The 13669-nt window shown below is 41.4% G+C and overlaps 2 protein-coding genes across 4 annotated transcripts in view; both read right to left on the reverse strand.

Annotated features, from left to right (window-relative positions):
* DCLK1 (doublecortin like kinase 1) overlaps nucleotides 1-13669 on the reverse strand; it is a 429374-nt gene that overhangs the window by 170524 nt on the left and 245181 nt on the right. The gene's annotated exons all lie outside the window — the stretch shown is intronic.
* On the reverse strand, nucleotides 81-529 carry LOC107525169 (ATPase inhibitor, mitochondrial-like). The gene has a single exon (XM_087813850.1). The coding sequence runs from the start codon at nucleotides 527-529 to the stop codon at nucleotides 203-205; it is 327 nt and encodes a 108-aa protein (XP_087669976.1). The 3' UTR covers nucleotides 81-202.

A 13669-nucleotide genomic window follows, 5' to 3' on the forward strand; every position in this document is an offset into this window, starting at 1 on the left:
AATGGGTATGATCACTGCAAGCCCATGAAAATTTGGGAATACATAATCTCCTAACAAAGGAATTCTTTTTTTTCTTTTCTTTTTTTTTCACTGATCACAATTTATTATAATCTGTTGGCAGCACAGATTGGTATTAATTACCAGAACTATGTCTTCATAGAAATGGGCAATATATAGCCATTCTATGGGGAACTGCATGCATTTAATCTTCAACACTATCTTTTAGTTTCTTGATGGTATGCTTGTGCTGCTCAATTTCTTTCTGCAGACGCTCAATCTCCTTTTTATGATGAATGATCTCACCTTCATGGTGTTTCTTCAAGGCTGCCAGTTGTTCTTTACTCCACTCTCGGAAGTATGGGTCCTCTTCAGCCTTCTCTTTTTTCCTGAAGGCCCCACCGGCCTCCCTGATCGCTCCCGAGTCGGAGCTGAAATGATCTGACCGGTGGGAGCTGAGGCCTCCGGCTTGCATGGCCCTCGCGCCACACACCCCCAGCCGCACCCACACCGCCAATGCAGCCACGGCCATGGTTCGAAATTCTTTATCTCCTTGCTCCCTACTCTTGGTCCCACTTGGTTCATGGGACTCTTTTGTTTTGTTCCTGCTCATGTTTCCTCCATAGCCACATGGCCCTGTGGACCCCACATGCAATGGACTGATGGATTACAGTGGGGAAACACAAACTAAGCTAGCCTGATGCTTTGCTTGAAACTGCTTTCCCTTTTATGCCCAAATGGAGCAGACAGAAAAGGCCCGCAGATTTTCTTGGGGGAATTCGTAAGATATTTCCCTTAGCTTAATTTGAGTTAAATATGGTGCACAGAAGGGCTTCGGACAGGTATAACACACCTGCTTCCAGGTAAGCCACTCCTCCAACCTAAGTGGGAGCGCTGTAAGTTAATCTTTCCCTTTGACACAAGGGTTTTACCTCTCACTAGACCTTTAGTTGTTATGTCTCCTCACTTTTGAATTATGATTTTTAACCTTCTTGTCAAGTTTGTAATTTCTGGAACGCAATAAGGATGCCAGCTTGTCCAATGTGTCATCATCCTGGACATCGCCCATGTCACCTCCCAGGACACCAGACTGACCTGGGTTTTGCAGAATCCCTCTTCCCTGCCTAAAGACTCCTTTCCCTTTTTGCTTCCCCCTTCCTGTCAGACAGGGAGAACCTCCAAGCCTTGGGATCCTACTCCCCTCTGACAGCAGGAAGCAGCTACAGAGGACAGATATCTTTGTCCATTTCTCCTTTGTAAGATTACAAGAGGTTCCTTTTTTCTCAGTGGGGAATGATACCATTGTAATTAACCCAGTTGTTAACTAACAGGAAAGGATCAAATGGAAGGCCAAATATTATAGTCATTTGTTCAACTTTGCCTGGAAGCTGCAGTTTAACACTCCCCAGGCAGCTACCAGTCTGTTCCCCACAGATCGCTGGGGGAAGGGACTGAACAGTGGGAGGATAGATGCAAATCCAGTAGTCTGGATGAATAGGGCAGGTACTTGTCTGTCAGTCACACCCGGGAACAGGTCACTGGCTAGAGTAGGCATGGTCAATGCAAACACAGGAAGATTTGAGATATTTAATCTCTTAAACAATGAAGTTTGCTCTCTTGCCTCCCAGCCTGTGGGGGACTCTCACATTCCAGCATTGGCCCACGTGGCTCATGGCCATGTGGATACCACACAATGGACTAATGGACTGCAACTAGCTTGATACTGCAACTCTACTATGGAAAGTAAACTTTGGATGCTGGCTTTGCTTCTAGCTCTACTGAATCCCCAACTGCACATCTTCCAGGACTGGATTAAGGGAAATGGGACATTGGAAACCCAAGGATGTAATTCCATGAAAACAAAGCTTTCTACCACATCTCATCCTCCCATGGGGGCCTCTAGAAATTCTTATTCCATCAGTTCCCAAGAACTCCGCTGCCAGTAGCAATGGAGAAAGGCGATCCACACTTGTATCTGATAACACAGGGAGCAAACCCCTAAGACTCCCATGGGCTAAAAACCCCAAAACATCCATAAAAACACACACCATACATAACCTTTGCATTTGAACACAAAAATCAATCAGCTTTTTCCCAGCACAGAAAGTTATTGGGCATTTAAAAGGACTCTCTGAACTCTAGTAACTCTGCTACCCAGAGCCCTGCTACACACAATAGGTATAGAGTCCAAACTTTCAAGAACGAACTCTGGTTCTCCAGGCAGCTCTCTGCTCCCCTCAGGCTCTCCCATCTCCCCCTGGGTAAGCTTGTCTCTTTATTCCTGAGTCCTGATTTCCTTCTGTTCTCCCTGTGAGATGCCCAGCCTGCCTTTAACAAGTAGCATAGTGATGCTCCACAATTTTTAGCCTTCATCCTCTAATCCTGCCCTCCTCTTTTCCTTTTATTTTTCTGCTCTTCTTCAGTTATGCTTCCCTCTTTCTCTCTCTGTCCTTCTAGATATCTTTTCTCTAATATGTCCAAATATAAAATCAAGTTATACTAAGTGAGATAAGCCAGTCAGAGAAAGACAAATACCATATGATCTCACATGTGGAATCTAATGAACAAAATAAACTGATGAGCAAAATAGAAACAGATGCATGGATACATGGAACAGAGTGACACTGTCAGAGGGGAGGGGGTTTGGGGAACTGGATGAAAGAAGGTGAAGGGATTAAGAAAAAACATAAACATATGTGTGTGTGTGTATGTGTGTGTGTGTGTAATCTCATAGATAACAGTGTGATAAGAGCCAAAGGGAAAGGGGTGGAGGTAGGTGGATGGAGCTGGGCAAAGTGGGGGGAAGTAGGGAAGGAATGAGAATTTGTTTGGGGCAATGGATGCATGTTTCCATGTGCAGGTGATGTTTACTGAGTTGTACATTTGAAACCTGTATGGTTTTGGAAACCAATATCACCCCAATAAATTCAATTAAAAAATAGAAATAATAAATAAATAAATAAATAATAAATAAATAAATAATAAATATCATTGGGTTGCATATAACTAAAGCAGCTACACTAGACTGAGGCAGGATTTTTGTTTGTTTTTCTTTGTGTGATTGTAGCCTTGGCTCACTTTCCTATGGTCCTTGTGTTACTGGAGCTTCTTACTATCCTGCCTCAAGCGATGCCTCATTGGAGGCACTTCACACCCAGTGCCCCACCTGTGGAAGCTTTCAAACAATCTGTCCTGCCTCTAACCAGAACACCTGCAGAAATTTAGGAGGTGGAGGGCTAAGCTGCCAAGAGGAGGAAAGCAAAAGAGAAAGCAAGCCAAGCTTTGTTTTCATGTTTTCGATCCTTTTCTCATGATTCAAATTAAATGTAAACCGAAAATAAAGAAATGGAAGTTTATAACCTGAAGACTTAATTTGAATCCCAACTGCATGACTCTCCATCTACATGTTTCAATTACCATAGCATTTGTAAAGTAATTAGTTATCCTGAGAATATTTTCAGCAGAGATTAGTGTAGCATTTCCTTGGGAAGTCACCAGCTAGGGAGTGTTCTCTAGCCAGCTGGAGACTCCACAACTAGCCCGATACACATTTCAGAATTTGAGATTTCCAGAGAGTGAGGCAGCCATGGCCAATGTGTAGACTCTTCCAGAGCTTGCTGGCTCACTCCCCTTAAAGCCAAAGAGACCAGAAAACAAATAGAGATCATGTCCAAACCCTGCCATCAACCCTTATTCTCTTCTGTTAACATTCTTACAGTCAAATGTTATGCTTAGTCTTAATATGCATGCTAAGATGTGATCATTTCAAGTGACAAGCAAAAAGGAATGGACCCCCATTCTATATCTTCATATAACTCATATATAACATTTTTCTTTTTCTTTCTAAAAATGCATTAGATTTGGAATATTACACTCCTTCACAAAAGTTAGGATACAATTTGCTCTATAAATTGCATCAAGAATTGTAATCAAAGGAACATATCATTGTTATGGGTATTTGCAATAATAGCTAATACCTAGGAGATCACATAGATGCAAACCTGAAATGTGGCAGAGTGAGGAACTGTGGGGGGAGATTTTTCAAGCTTATGTGACAGAGGAGTATTTCAAATATTAAATTGATAAATGAAAATCACAAAAAGGTAATTGATTTCTAATGTTGTATTTATATCGGTTGCAGTGGTGACTTGCCATGGATGGACTCTTGCCATATTTTAAGCAGAGTGGGATAATAAAACTAGTCTAGATTTAAAATGGCTTGAATTGCAACTCTACCACTTACTATCTATGTTCACTCATTCAACAGTAGTTGAGCAGCAACTATGTGTTATACAGTGGACATGCAGCAGTGAATGAAACAGGCAGCAACTCTGAGCAAATCTCTTAGCCTTTTACTGGCAGAGTAAAACAGGCACCAGTGACTGGCCTTACCTACCTCACAGGTAGTTGTAAGGCTCAAATAAATAAGTGTATGAAAGTATTCTGAAAATGGCAAAAGTAGATAACAATGCAAGTCTTCCTGTTTAATAAGTTGACATAATTTGTTGAAAAAGCCAGAAAGAAATTTTCCTTCCTAAGAGTTTCAAAAATAAGTAAACAAGTTTGTTGCTGATTTAAGTTTTTTAAAAATGCTTCCCTACCCTAATCTAGAGCTAGCAAATTCATTTCTTTGGGAATAATAAGTAGCCTTTCCTTCGTCTCAGGAAGACTTCTCTAGGCTTATAGCATCTACAGCAGTGCCTGGCACTAGTTCTATAGCACCTTCAACAAGCAAAACTACTAAAATCCTTGAATCCAGCAGTTTCAAAGTTGTTTATATGTGTTTTTTTAAGTAGGAGATCAATTCTTCAAACGTTCTTTAGAGCAAGAACATTTAGACAGATGCCTGTGGGGCTGCTCTGGCTGACGTGGGTGTTTTCCCTCTTGGTTGTAGGTTCTTAAAGCTCTTTCTGGAACCCTAAGGATCCTGAATGTTTGAAAATCACTCTCTATTCCTGACACTACCTGGACTTCTCCCTTTTTCTTCTTCTTGCCCAAGACACTATACCATAATGGTTAAGAAGATGGGTTCTCAAGTTAGGCAGGCTGGACTTGCATCTTGGCTCCTCCAATGAATAATTTACCTTCTCTGACCAGATACTCCTGCTCTGTAAAACAGGGATTCTGACAGTAACACTCTCATAAGACACTTCTGAGAATGAAATAAATTCATTCACATAAAGAATTTGGCACAGAGCCTGGCAGATAAGATAAACTCATTATCAGAGAGGCAGAACACGTAAAAAAGAAAATAACCGGCGTGTTAGGGAGTGTGTTACAAAATGAATAACAAGAACAAAAGCTTAAAGTAAATAGGCTGGGAGAGCTGGTAAGGGTGTTCTTGAGGAGGCTGAATCAGGAATTGGAAGGAGGATGAGCAACATTAAGGAAAATACATATAAGCTGTAGAGAAACCCAGTGAACTTTATAGAGGGACTAAGAAGACAGTTTGAGATCCTTAAAGTCAATAACAGTGGCCTTGGTTCTGAAAGTGGCCTTGAGATCCTGAAAGTCAATAACAGTGGCCTTGGTTTCAATTAACAGTAGTTAATTGAAAGCTTCCTAAAAGTGGGAAAATGTGGTTAAAACCGAGTTTGAGGGCCACTGGAGGAACTGTGTGTGTGTGTGTGTGTGTGCGTGTGTGTGTGTGTGTGTGTGTGTGTGTGTGTGTAGAGAGAACCAGGGTGGGAAGTGATAGGAGGAGGAACACCTGCTCTGAGGCATCTCTTTCCAAAGCCTCCCACACATAAAGAGCTGAGCGTATCTTCTTCCTACCTGTTCCTCCTACACAGCCTGTAGCAGTGAATAGCACCACCACCCAATGAGACCCCCAAGCAAAGAAGATGCCAATTTCCTGAACCCATCTCTCCCCCACTCCCTACATTCAGTAAGTCAGCATGACTGCTCATCTCTGCTTTTATATGTTTCTTAAATCAGTTTACTGCTCTCTGTCCCCACTGCCAGCAACCCAAAACAGGTCACCAACACCTCTACAATGACTATCCTAGCTGCTATCTAACTGGTCATTGTGCATTCACTCTTGGGTTCTCATCCATTCTCAACTCTGCTTCCAGAGATATCTTAAAAATTTAAATTGGATCATGCCACACCTTGGCTCCTATTTTTCCCAGGATGTCCCAAATACTTAAAATGGTTTTAGAAGATTCACTACAGCTTGACCCCAATCTCATTTCCTGGCACTTTTTCTCTCCTTTCCTCCATTCCAACCTTGTTGGATTTCTTGCAGTTCCTTAATTTTGGTATTGAACCATGCTTTCTCTGCACCTGAACACTCTTCTCTCACCCCACCCACACCCACCACACCACCACTTCACTGCCACACACTTACTGACTCATTCAACTACACCTCAGTGATCTGGTAGACACCTACTAATCTGTAAGGCTTCAGCTTATATGCCACATCCCCAGAGAAACCTTTTCTAAGCCCAAATATTAGGTCCACATTGCATGGTTTCACAGCCCCCATACTTCCTTTGTCATAATACAGATGATCTTTATAATTTCTCATTTAATGTCTGTACTTCACACTAGACTTTAAGTTCCACCTGGCAAGATTATGTCTGTTTTATCATGATAGCAGCACCTAGAATAGTGCCAGGTCAAAATGAGTGCTCAATAAACATTTGTGGAATGAAGAGAGGAATGAAGATCACTTAAGAGGCTCCTACAGTGACTCAGAGAATAAAAGAAAGATTTAGATACATTTGGGAAGATACATGGTACATGGATAAAGCTGATGATGACTGTGGGAAGGGGCTAGTGAAGTAAAGAGAAGACCAGAAGACAAAGCAGGGATAAAGTTGCCACCTCAGGAGCTGGGAGAAAATGGTATCAATGATAAATGCCTGGACTAGAAACTGATTTTGAGGTCATAGGTAAAAATGAATAGAAGAATATTGTGCCTACCACCCTGAATGTGAACTATGTCCTTGTTGGTAAAGATGAACTCTGTTCAACAACAAAAAAATTTATCAAAGCTAGAAACCCTAGCCTGACCTTGAAACACACAGCTAAAGTTTTTGTTTGTTTGTTTGTGTTTCTAAATTATGGTTTGCACTGAATCAAGCCTCACTTTCAAACTCTGTTTCTCTTAAGATTATAAAAAAGTGACTGAGAAAAATGAGTCTCATTTTAAAAAGTAAATAATAGGTACTGTAATTTCACAGCTTTGCACACAGTTGGTGCCCAATAAATATTTGGTGTGATGGCAGCTTGTTTCAGGTATCTTCTGCCTATCACACTCCCCTCCCACACACACACCCCATCACCCATGATCTCCTTGGGAAGAGGAACCACATCCTCTAACTCTCTGCACAGTGTGAGCATGCTCAGAAGTGAGCATACAGCAGATGATCAATAAATATTCATTGACTCAAAGTCAGATCTGGGTTCTGAATCTATTTCTTAGGCTGTACAATGTAACCAAAAACTTCTATCTCAGTACAAGGTTGTCCTGAAAGCTTCAGAAAATAGCACACATAAAATCACTTTGCAAGCTGTAAGAATACAAAACTGCATGCTTTCCGTTATTATTAATAGAGCTTGGAATTTTAACACTGGAAGAGAATGGAGGGGGGTGGAAAAAAATTGACATTTATTAGGCATCAATCCAGGTCAAGGACTATGCCAAACACCTGGCATGTGTTATCATTTTCAATCCTCAAAAGAACCCTAAGGCTCTGAACTGTTAGATTCTTCCCCGAAGTCACACAGACTCAAGTGGCCCAAAGCCCACTGTCATCTCAGGGCACCTCGAAGCTTGTCTTAGTGCACCATTTGCTTTAGACCTGAAGAAGCAGTGGCCCAAAGATTTGCCTCATGTGGCCGATGCACAGAGGCAGGGCTTGGAAACTGTAACTCTGGAAATAGAATGCCTAGTAACCTTTCCTTTGTTCCTGAAAATGACTCAGCTTCTACACTGGAACCTGAAAGAACTGGACTAACTGCCATGAATAGGGAACATAAGGAAAGTGACTAGGTCAATCAGCCAGTAAATTAACCAGTGAAAGACTGGAAAAGAGTTCGAGAAGAGAAAGCAGCTTGGAAGATCTCCCAACATTCTACACCCATATTTTAAAAAATGTGAACAGATGAGGACAGCCACAAGGACCTTAGAAACCAGGGTCTCAAGTGACCTTTGAGAGCTCACACTCTAGCTTGGTTTAGAAAAGACCCAGGACTCCTAACCCGGGTCCGTATCCCAGTCCAAGATATCCCCAGCTTCACTATTTCACCACGGTTCCTTCCCTGGAGCTGTTTGAAGGGCATCTGAGTCACCTGGAAGATGACCAGGACTTAGTAAGTTGCCCTGGGCCTGAGAAACAGCATGAAGAAAGAAACAATCGATTCTCTGGGTGTTGGGAGCCTTATGAGAGAGTAGTGGGGGGTGCGGGGGGCAGAGAGGCTACAGGGAGAATGATAAAGCTGGTGGCACTGAACATAAAGGACACAAGCTTGCTCAGCCTCTGATTCACCAGTGAGTCATAGTCTGCCATCAGAAAGCACAGCCTTTAATTATGCTTTAGAAAAGGACAGTAAGGTATACTTTCAGAAGGTCTCTGTTTTCTCTTTTATCATCAGAAGCAAAAAGAACAATTATTACCAGCAGTAAATAAATAGAGGCTAAACATTTATATTAATTAAAAGTCATGCAATATTTTGACCAATTTTTAAATCACCAAGAGCTATAATTGGTACAATAAGATATGGCCTCAAGGCAAAGATAATGTGTTGGGGGTAGGGGAGCAGGCAGACCTGGGTTCATGTTCCAGTTCTGCCATATACTAACTTTGCAATCTTGTGGAGGTTTTATTGTCTCTCTGACCCTTGATTTCCTCATTCTTATTCTTGAGAAAAATGAGAAGTACCTCAGATAAAGAAATACTTACTGCCTAGCAAATTATCAGTCAATAAAGGACAACAGGTTTTTATTAGTAGTAAGAGTGGTAGCAACGATATTTCAATGCTATATATTTCTTCCTATATGTTGCAATGGCTGGATTGGAAGCATCAATGTGTTAGACATAAGTCTTCCATACCTTTCCTATACATGAGCCAGTTTTAGAAAGTATGCTTTTGAAAGGCAAAGGAGACCTTGGAATGTCTACTACTGCTTCATGTTCATAAAGGCTTCAGTGTGTCCAGGGTTCAACTCCTTCTAGACTAAATAGCCAGATGGTTACAGCTGGAGTACACACTCTGCCCACTCCATTTACTTTCATAGTGTCCTGCCAAGAAGTAGAACTTTAGAGGTACCAAAAGCAAATTTACTATGTATATATGTTTCATATATGCATATACACATTAATAATAATGAAACATTTATTGAATGTTACTTTAACTTGGCAGTATTCTCTATAGGTCTATTTATTTAATTCTCACAATAAACCTATGAGGTACAGGCTATTGTAGGCTACAACTTAGAAAGGGAAAAACTGAAGCACTGAACAATTAACTCTCAAAGCTAGTGTGGGTTGGAGCTGAGATTAAAACCAAGCAATCCAGACCCCATGCACTTAGCCATTTCGCTATTCTACTGCTACCTTTTCACCAGAGAGAAAGCTGGGAGTATGAAAATAAACACTCAAGCCTACCTGTTTGCAACACTGGCAATAGGTAACAGAAGGGCAATAAACTCTTAGGACTTTGAATCCATCTACCCCTGTGTTAGTCAGGTAATTTCAGTACTAGAACATCATTCCAGCTGGGTTCAGTTCCTTAGCGGTCAAGCAGATTCAAGACCCTGCTTAACCAACCCTGGTAGTCATCCTGCCAGTGCTTGTGCTACTTGCCATGGGAAATGCACACAACCACCACCCAATCAGCATTACTTCTGGAATACTGACTCTCAGATCTTACCTCTTATCTCCCGCAGGGAGCTGCACCAGTTTGGTTTATAAGAGACTGCGTCACTAGGTGGTCAGGATGTGGGAGCCCTTATGTGGAGAGTGACTTGTACAGTAGTGCAGGTATTTCCCCAGGGGAAATTCAGCCTCACTTCCATGCTATTGGGTTCAGCACTTTTTTTTTTTTTTATAATTACCACTAAGTCAAAAAAGAGAAATGTTGATGGGACAATCTTAGAAAATAAATACACTTGAAACATCAATTTTCTTCTCTTAAAGGTGTTTTGTTTTGTTTTTTAATTTTCCTTCCATCTTGTAGTTATCCTCATAAAGTTTCTGCTTACTGAATACCTACCATTTTTTGTCCAGCCATTTACTCTACCAACGGTACCTAGGCTGTGTTACTGCTCACAGTCTCCTAAAGTGGACCAATAGGGATGCAAACAATTGCAATCCAGTATGATCAGGCCGCACACTTGAACACAAGGTGCCATAGTAACACAAGAGACAGCCATGAGTTCCAGCTCTGGGTTGGGGAAGTTCCTAGAGATTCCTTAGAAGTGGTGACGCTGCCCTGGCTCTTAATGGGGTGGGAGAAGGAGCCAAGTGAACCCACATGGGCAAGAGTACAGGACTCACTGAAGAATGAGGCTCTTGTCTGGGAAGTTGGGTGTAGAGAGGGGACTGAGGCAGAGGAAGTGAGGAGCAAAGATAATAATGAGGAGCTAAAAGAATATATAAAATACTAAATTCTTGCTTTCAAGAAAATCACAATAAATTTGCGGAATCTTGACACTAACTCCGAAGAGACAATGAGAGAAAAATAAAAAGCAGAACAAATGTAGATGTTAGATTGGACTCTGTTCTAGCAAAAAGAGTAGAAAATGTGACCAGGACAGTCCAGAGGGGTCATAAGGATGTGGGGTTGGAGCCATGTTTAAAATAATAAGCCTATACCCAAGTCACCCGCTGTCTACTTAAGCATCACAAGTGAACTGCCTCCAACACCCATCTCTTCCCCAAGTATGTTTCTCCTCTGTCTTTCCATGTCCAGAGGTTCATCCCTTTAAAACCTTTTGATGTGTGACACTGCCCCTAGTGCAACATATAAACTTTTGTCTCCATATAAACTGCAGAGTCTGATTAAAGCCTGGAGCTTCTGATATGAGGTAAGTAGGAGCAAAACATCTTTTTTTTCAAAAAAAAAAGCTATCCCAGAGTATCCAATAGGTCACTACAAAGGCTCTCTGTCAGAAAAATACCACCTAGACAAAGAGTTCTTGACCTGGACCCATGACAGCTTGTGTGTATGAATTGTATATTCATGTATACACACCTATGTGTGAAAATGTTTATTTTTTCTGGAGTAGGGTCCATATTTCTCATTAAATTCTCATGAGGGAGCATATTCCTCAGAAGGCTAAATATCAATGATTCAGACCAGGATTTATCACACTATAACCTGTAAACCAAATTCATCCCACTGCCTGTTCTTAAAAATAAAATTTTATTAGAACACAGCCATGCTCCCATGTTTACATATTGTCTGTGGCCACTTTCACACTACAACAGTAGAGATGAGAGACTGCAACAAATATTGTATGGTTTGTTAAGCTTAAAATAATTATTATCTGGCCCTTAACAGAAAAAAGTGCTGACCCCCAATTTAGACAATATATTTTAGAACTATCCACTATGCTTGAGCTGTTGCTTGGTAATAATTCACAATCAAAATCCAAAGGTGAGAAAATAATTTTAGAATCAGTTTCCCTGCTCTAATTGGCAACTTCATAGATTAGTTAATGTACTATATATAAACTGACCCTCTTCCTGTCCTCTGTGGAGATCTACTGGAAAGAATAGTAGCCAAGAAGGAGACTAGCTAAAATTCTTCCAAGGTGGCCCTGCCATAGGCATCCTGGGTCAAGCTTCCTTTGCAAACTACTAGAAAAGAGATGGTTAAGTAAGAGAATTATCATCACTCTAAATAATTCAGAGTCCTGCTGCTGACTACAAACCAAAGATGAGAAATTATACAGTTATCTGCAGCAGATTTAAAAGACTATATAAAATATGCTAATGCTCTCACCATGTTAAGGCAAAGTTGCAGAAATAGTGTCATCTATTAATTAGCCTATAGGATCAGTACAAATAAAGAGAAACATCCTAAAGGTATTTTAAAAATGATGATATCAGGGGATTAAAGATGGCAGTGGACTTAGTGGAAGCTACACTGACACTCTCCCAGGACCAAACTGGAATCACAACTAAAATATAGGAAAACCATCCTGAATAACCAACTGCAACTGAAAGTGAGCTGGAGGGCTCCCTCATAACCAAGGAGGAAAAGTGGAGACCATATAGAGACTGGTAGGAAGTGCAAACACAAGAGGGCTGGCTGGGCTCCCACAAGCAGCAACTGAAGATCCAGAGGGATATCTCAGCTGTGAGGGCTTCCCACTGAGGACTCTGGGGCCTAAATCCCAGGCTGGCTTCCCAGCCAAGAGCACCAGAACTGAGAAAGGTGCCCACATAACTTCTGGTTGTGAAAAGCAGCTGAGTATCTGTCAGCCAAGGAGAGATGGCTGGAAATGCAGGCACCCTCTTAAAGAGCCAACACACAAAGTTCTGCGTGCAGCTACTCACCTTGGGCTCCAACAAAGGGAGGGTAGAGTAGACTGGAGCTGTGTGGGGAGAGCCTGGGGTTGTGGACTCTGGAGATAGAGCACAGAGGGCACCCCTCTGGATTCCTGTGCCTAGTCATTCCCCTATACTGCAGAGAACTTCTTTCTCAAGCAGACATTTTTCTGCTTTTGCCTGTAATGGACCCATCCACCTGGAAAACCTCTCTCCCTACCCTAAGGAGTTTCTATAGCCTGAGGCTCATTAAGGAAATCAGATTAATCATCATGCAGGCAGAGGCAGACCTTAAAGTGCTTTGAGTCTTGGACTGATCTGCTTCTAGACCCAGGCTTTGGAAAAACATACTTTGGTGTGCATCTTGGTCCTGTCCAACCGCACCGAGCCCCAGCAGAGGGGACCTCAAGATGAGGGGTGTTGACAGTTCTAAATAGGGTACTCAGAGTTAGTCACAAACTGTGTCTAACATTGGCCTGCACTAGAGAACCTTCAAAAAGACTGAGAGTCCTAGCAGATCTACATAATACATAGAAACAAATGGAAACAGGTAGCAAAATGAGAAGACAAAAAAAACAAGCCCCAAGTGAAAGAACAAGAGAAGTCTCCAGAAAAAGAGCTAAATAAAATGGAGATAAGCAATATATCAGATATAGAGTTCAGAACATTGATTGTAAAGATGCTCAACAGCATGAAAAAATATATGGGAATGATGAAGGAAATTAAGAATGACAGCAGAAATACAGAATACATTGGAAGGGATAAACAGTAGATTAGAGGAAGCTGAGGATAGGATCAGCAAATTAGAAGATAGGGTAGAAAAAAATCACTCAATCAGAGATCCAAAAAGAAAAAACAATTAAAAAACAGGAGGACAGTTTAAGGGAGCTATGAGACAACATGAAATGTAAAAATATTTGCATTATAGGAATGCCAGAAGGGGAAGGGAATAATCAAGGGATAGAGAATTTGTTTGAAGAAATAATGGCAGCAAACTTTCCTAACCTGGTCATGGAAATAGTCACATAACTTCAGGAGGCACAGAGAGTCCCAAGCAAGAAGAATCCCAAGAGGCCCACACCCAGACGCATCATAATTAAAATGCCAATAATTCAAGACAAAGAGAGAATCTTACAGGAAGCTAGAGAAAAGCAATCTGTTACCTACAA

Source organism: Miniopterus natalensis, chromosome 2 (assembly GCF_054644295.1).
Source record: "Miniopterus natalensis isolate mMinNat1 chromosome 2, mMinNat1.hap1, whole genome shotgun sequence".
Lineage (NCBI taxonomy): Eukaryota > Metazoa > Chordata > Mammalia > Chiroptera > Miniopteridae > Miniopterus > Miniopterus natalensis.

Coding starts and splice junctions, on each gene's coding strand:
- LOC107525169 (XM_087813850.1), bottom strand. CDS start 529: ATGGCCGTGGCTGCATTGGCGGTGTGGGTGCGGCTGGGGGTGTGTGGC.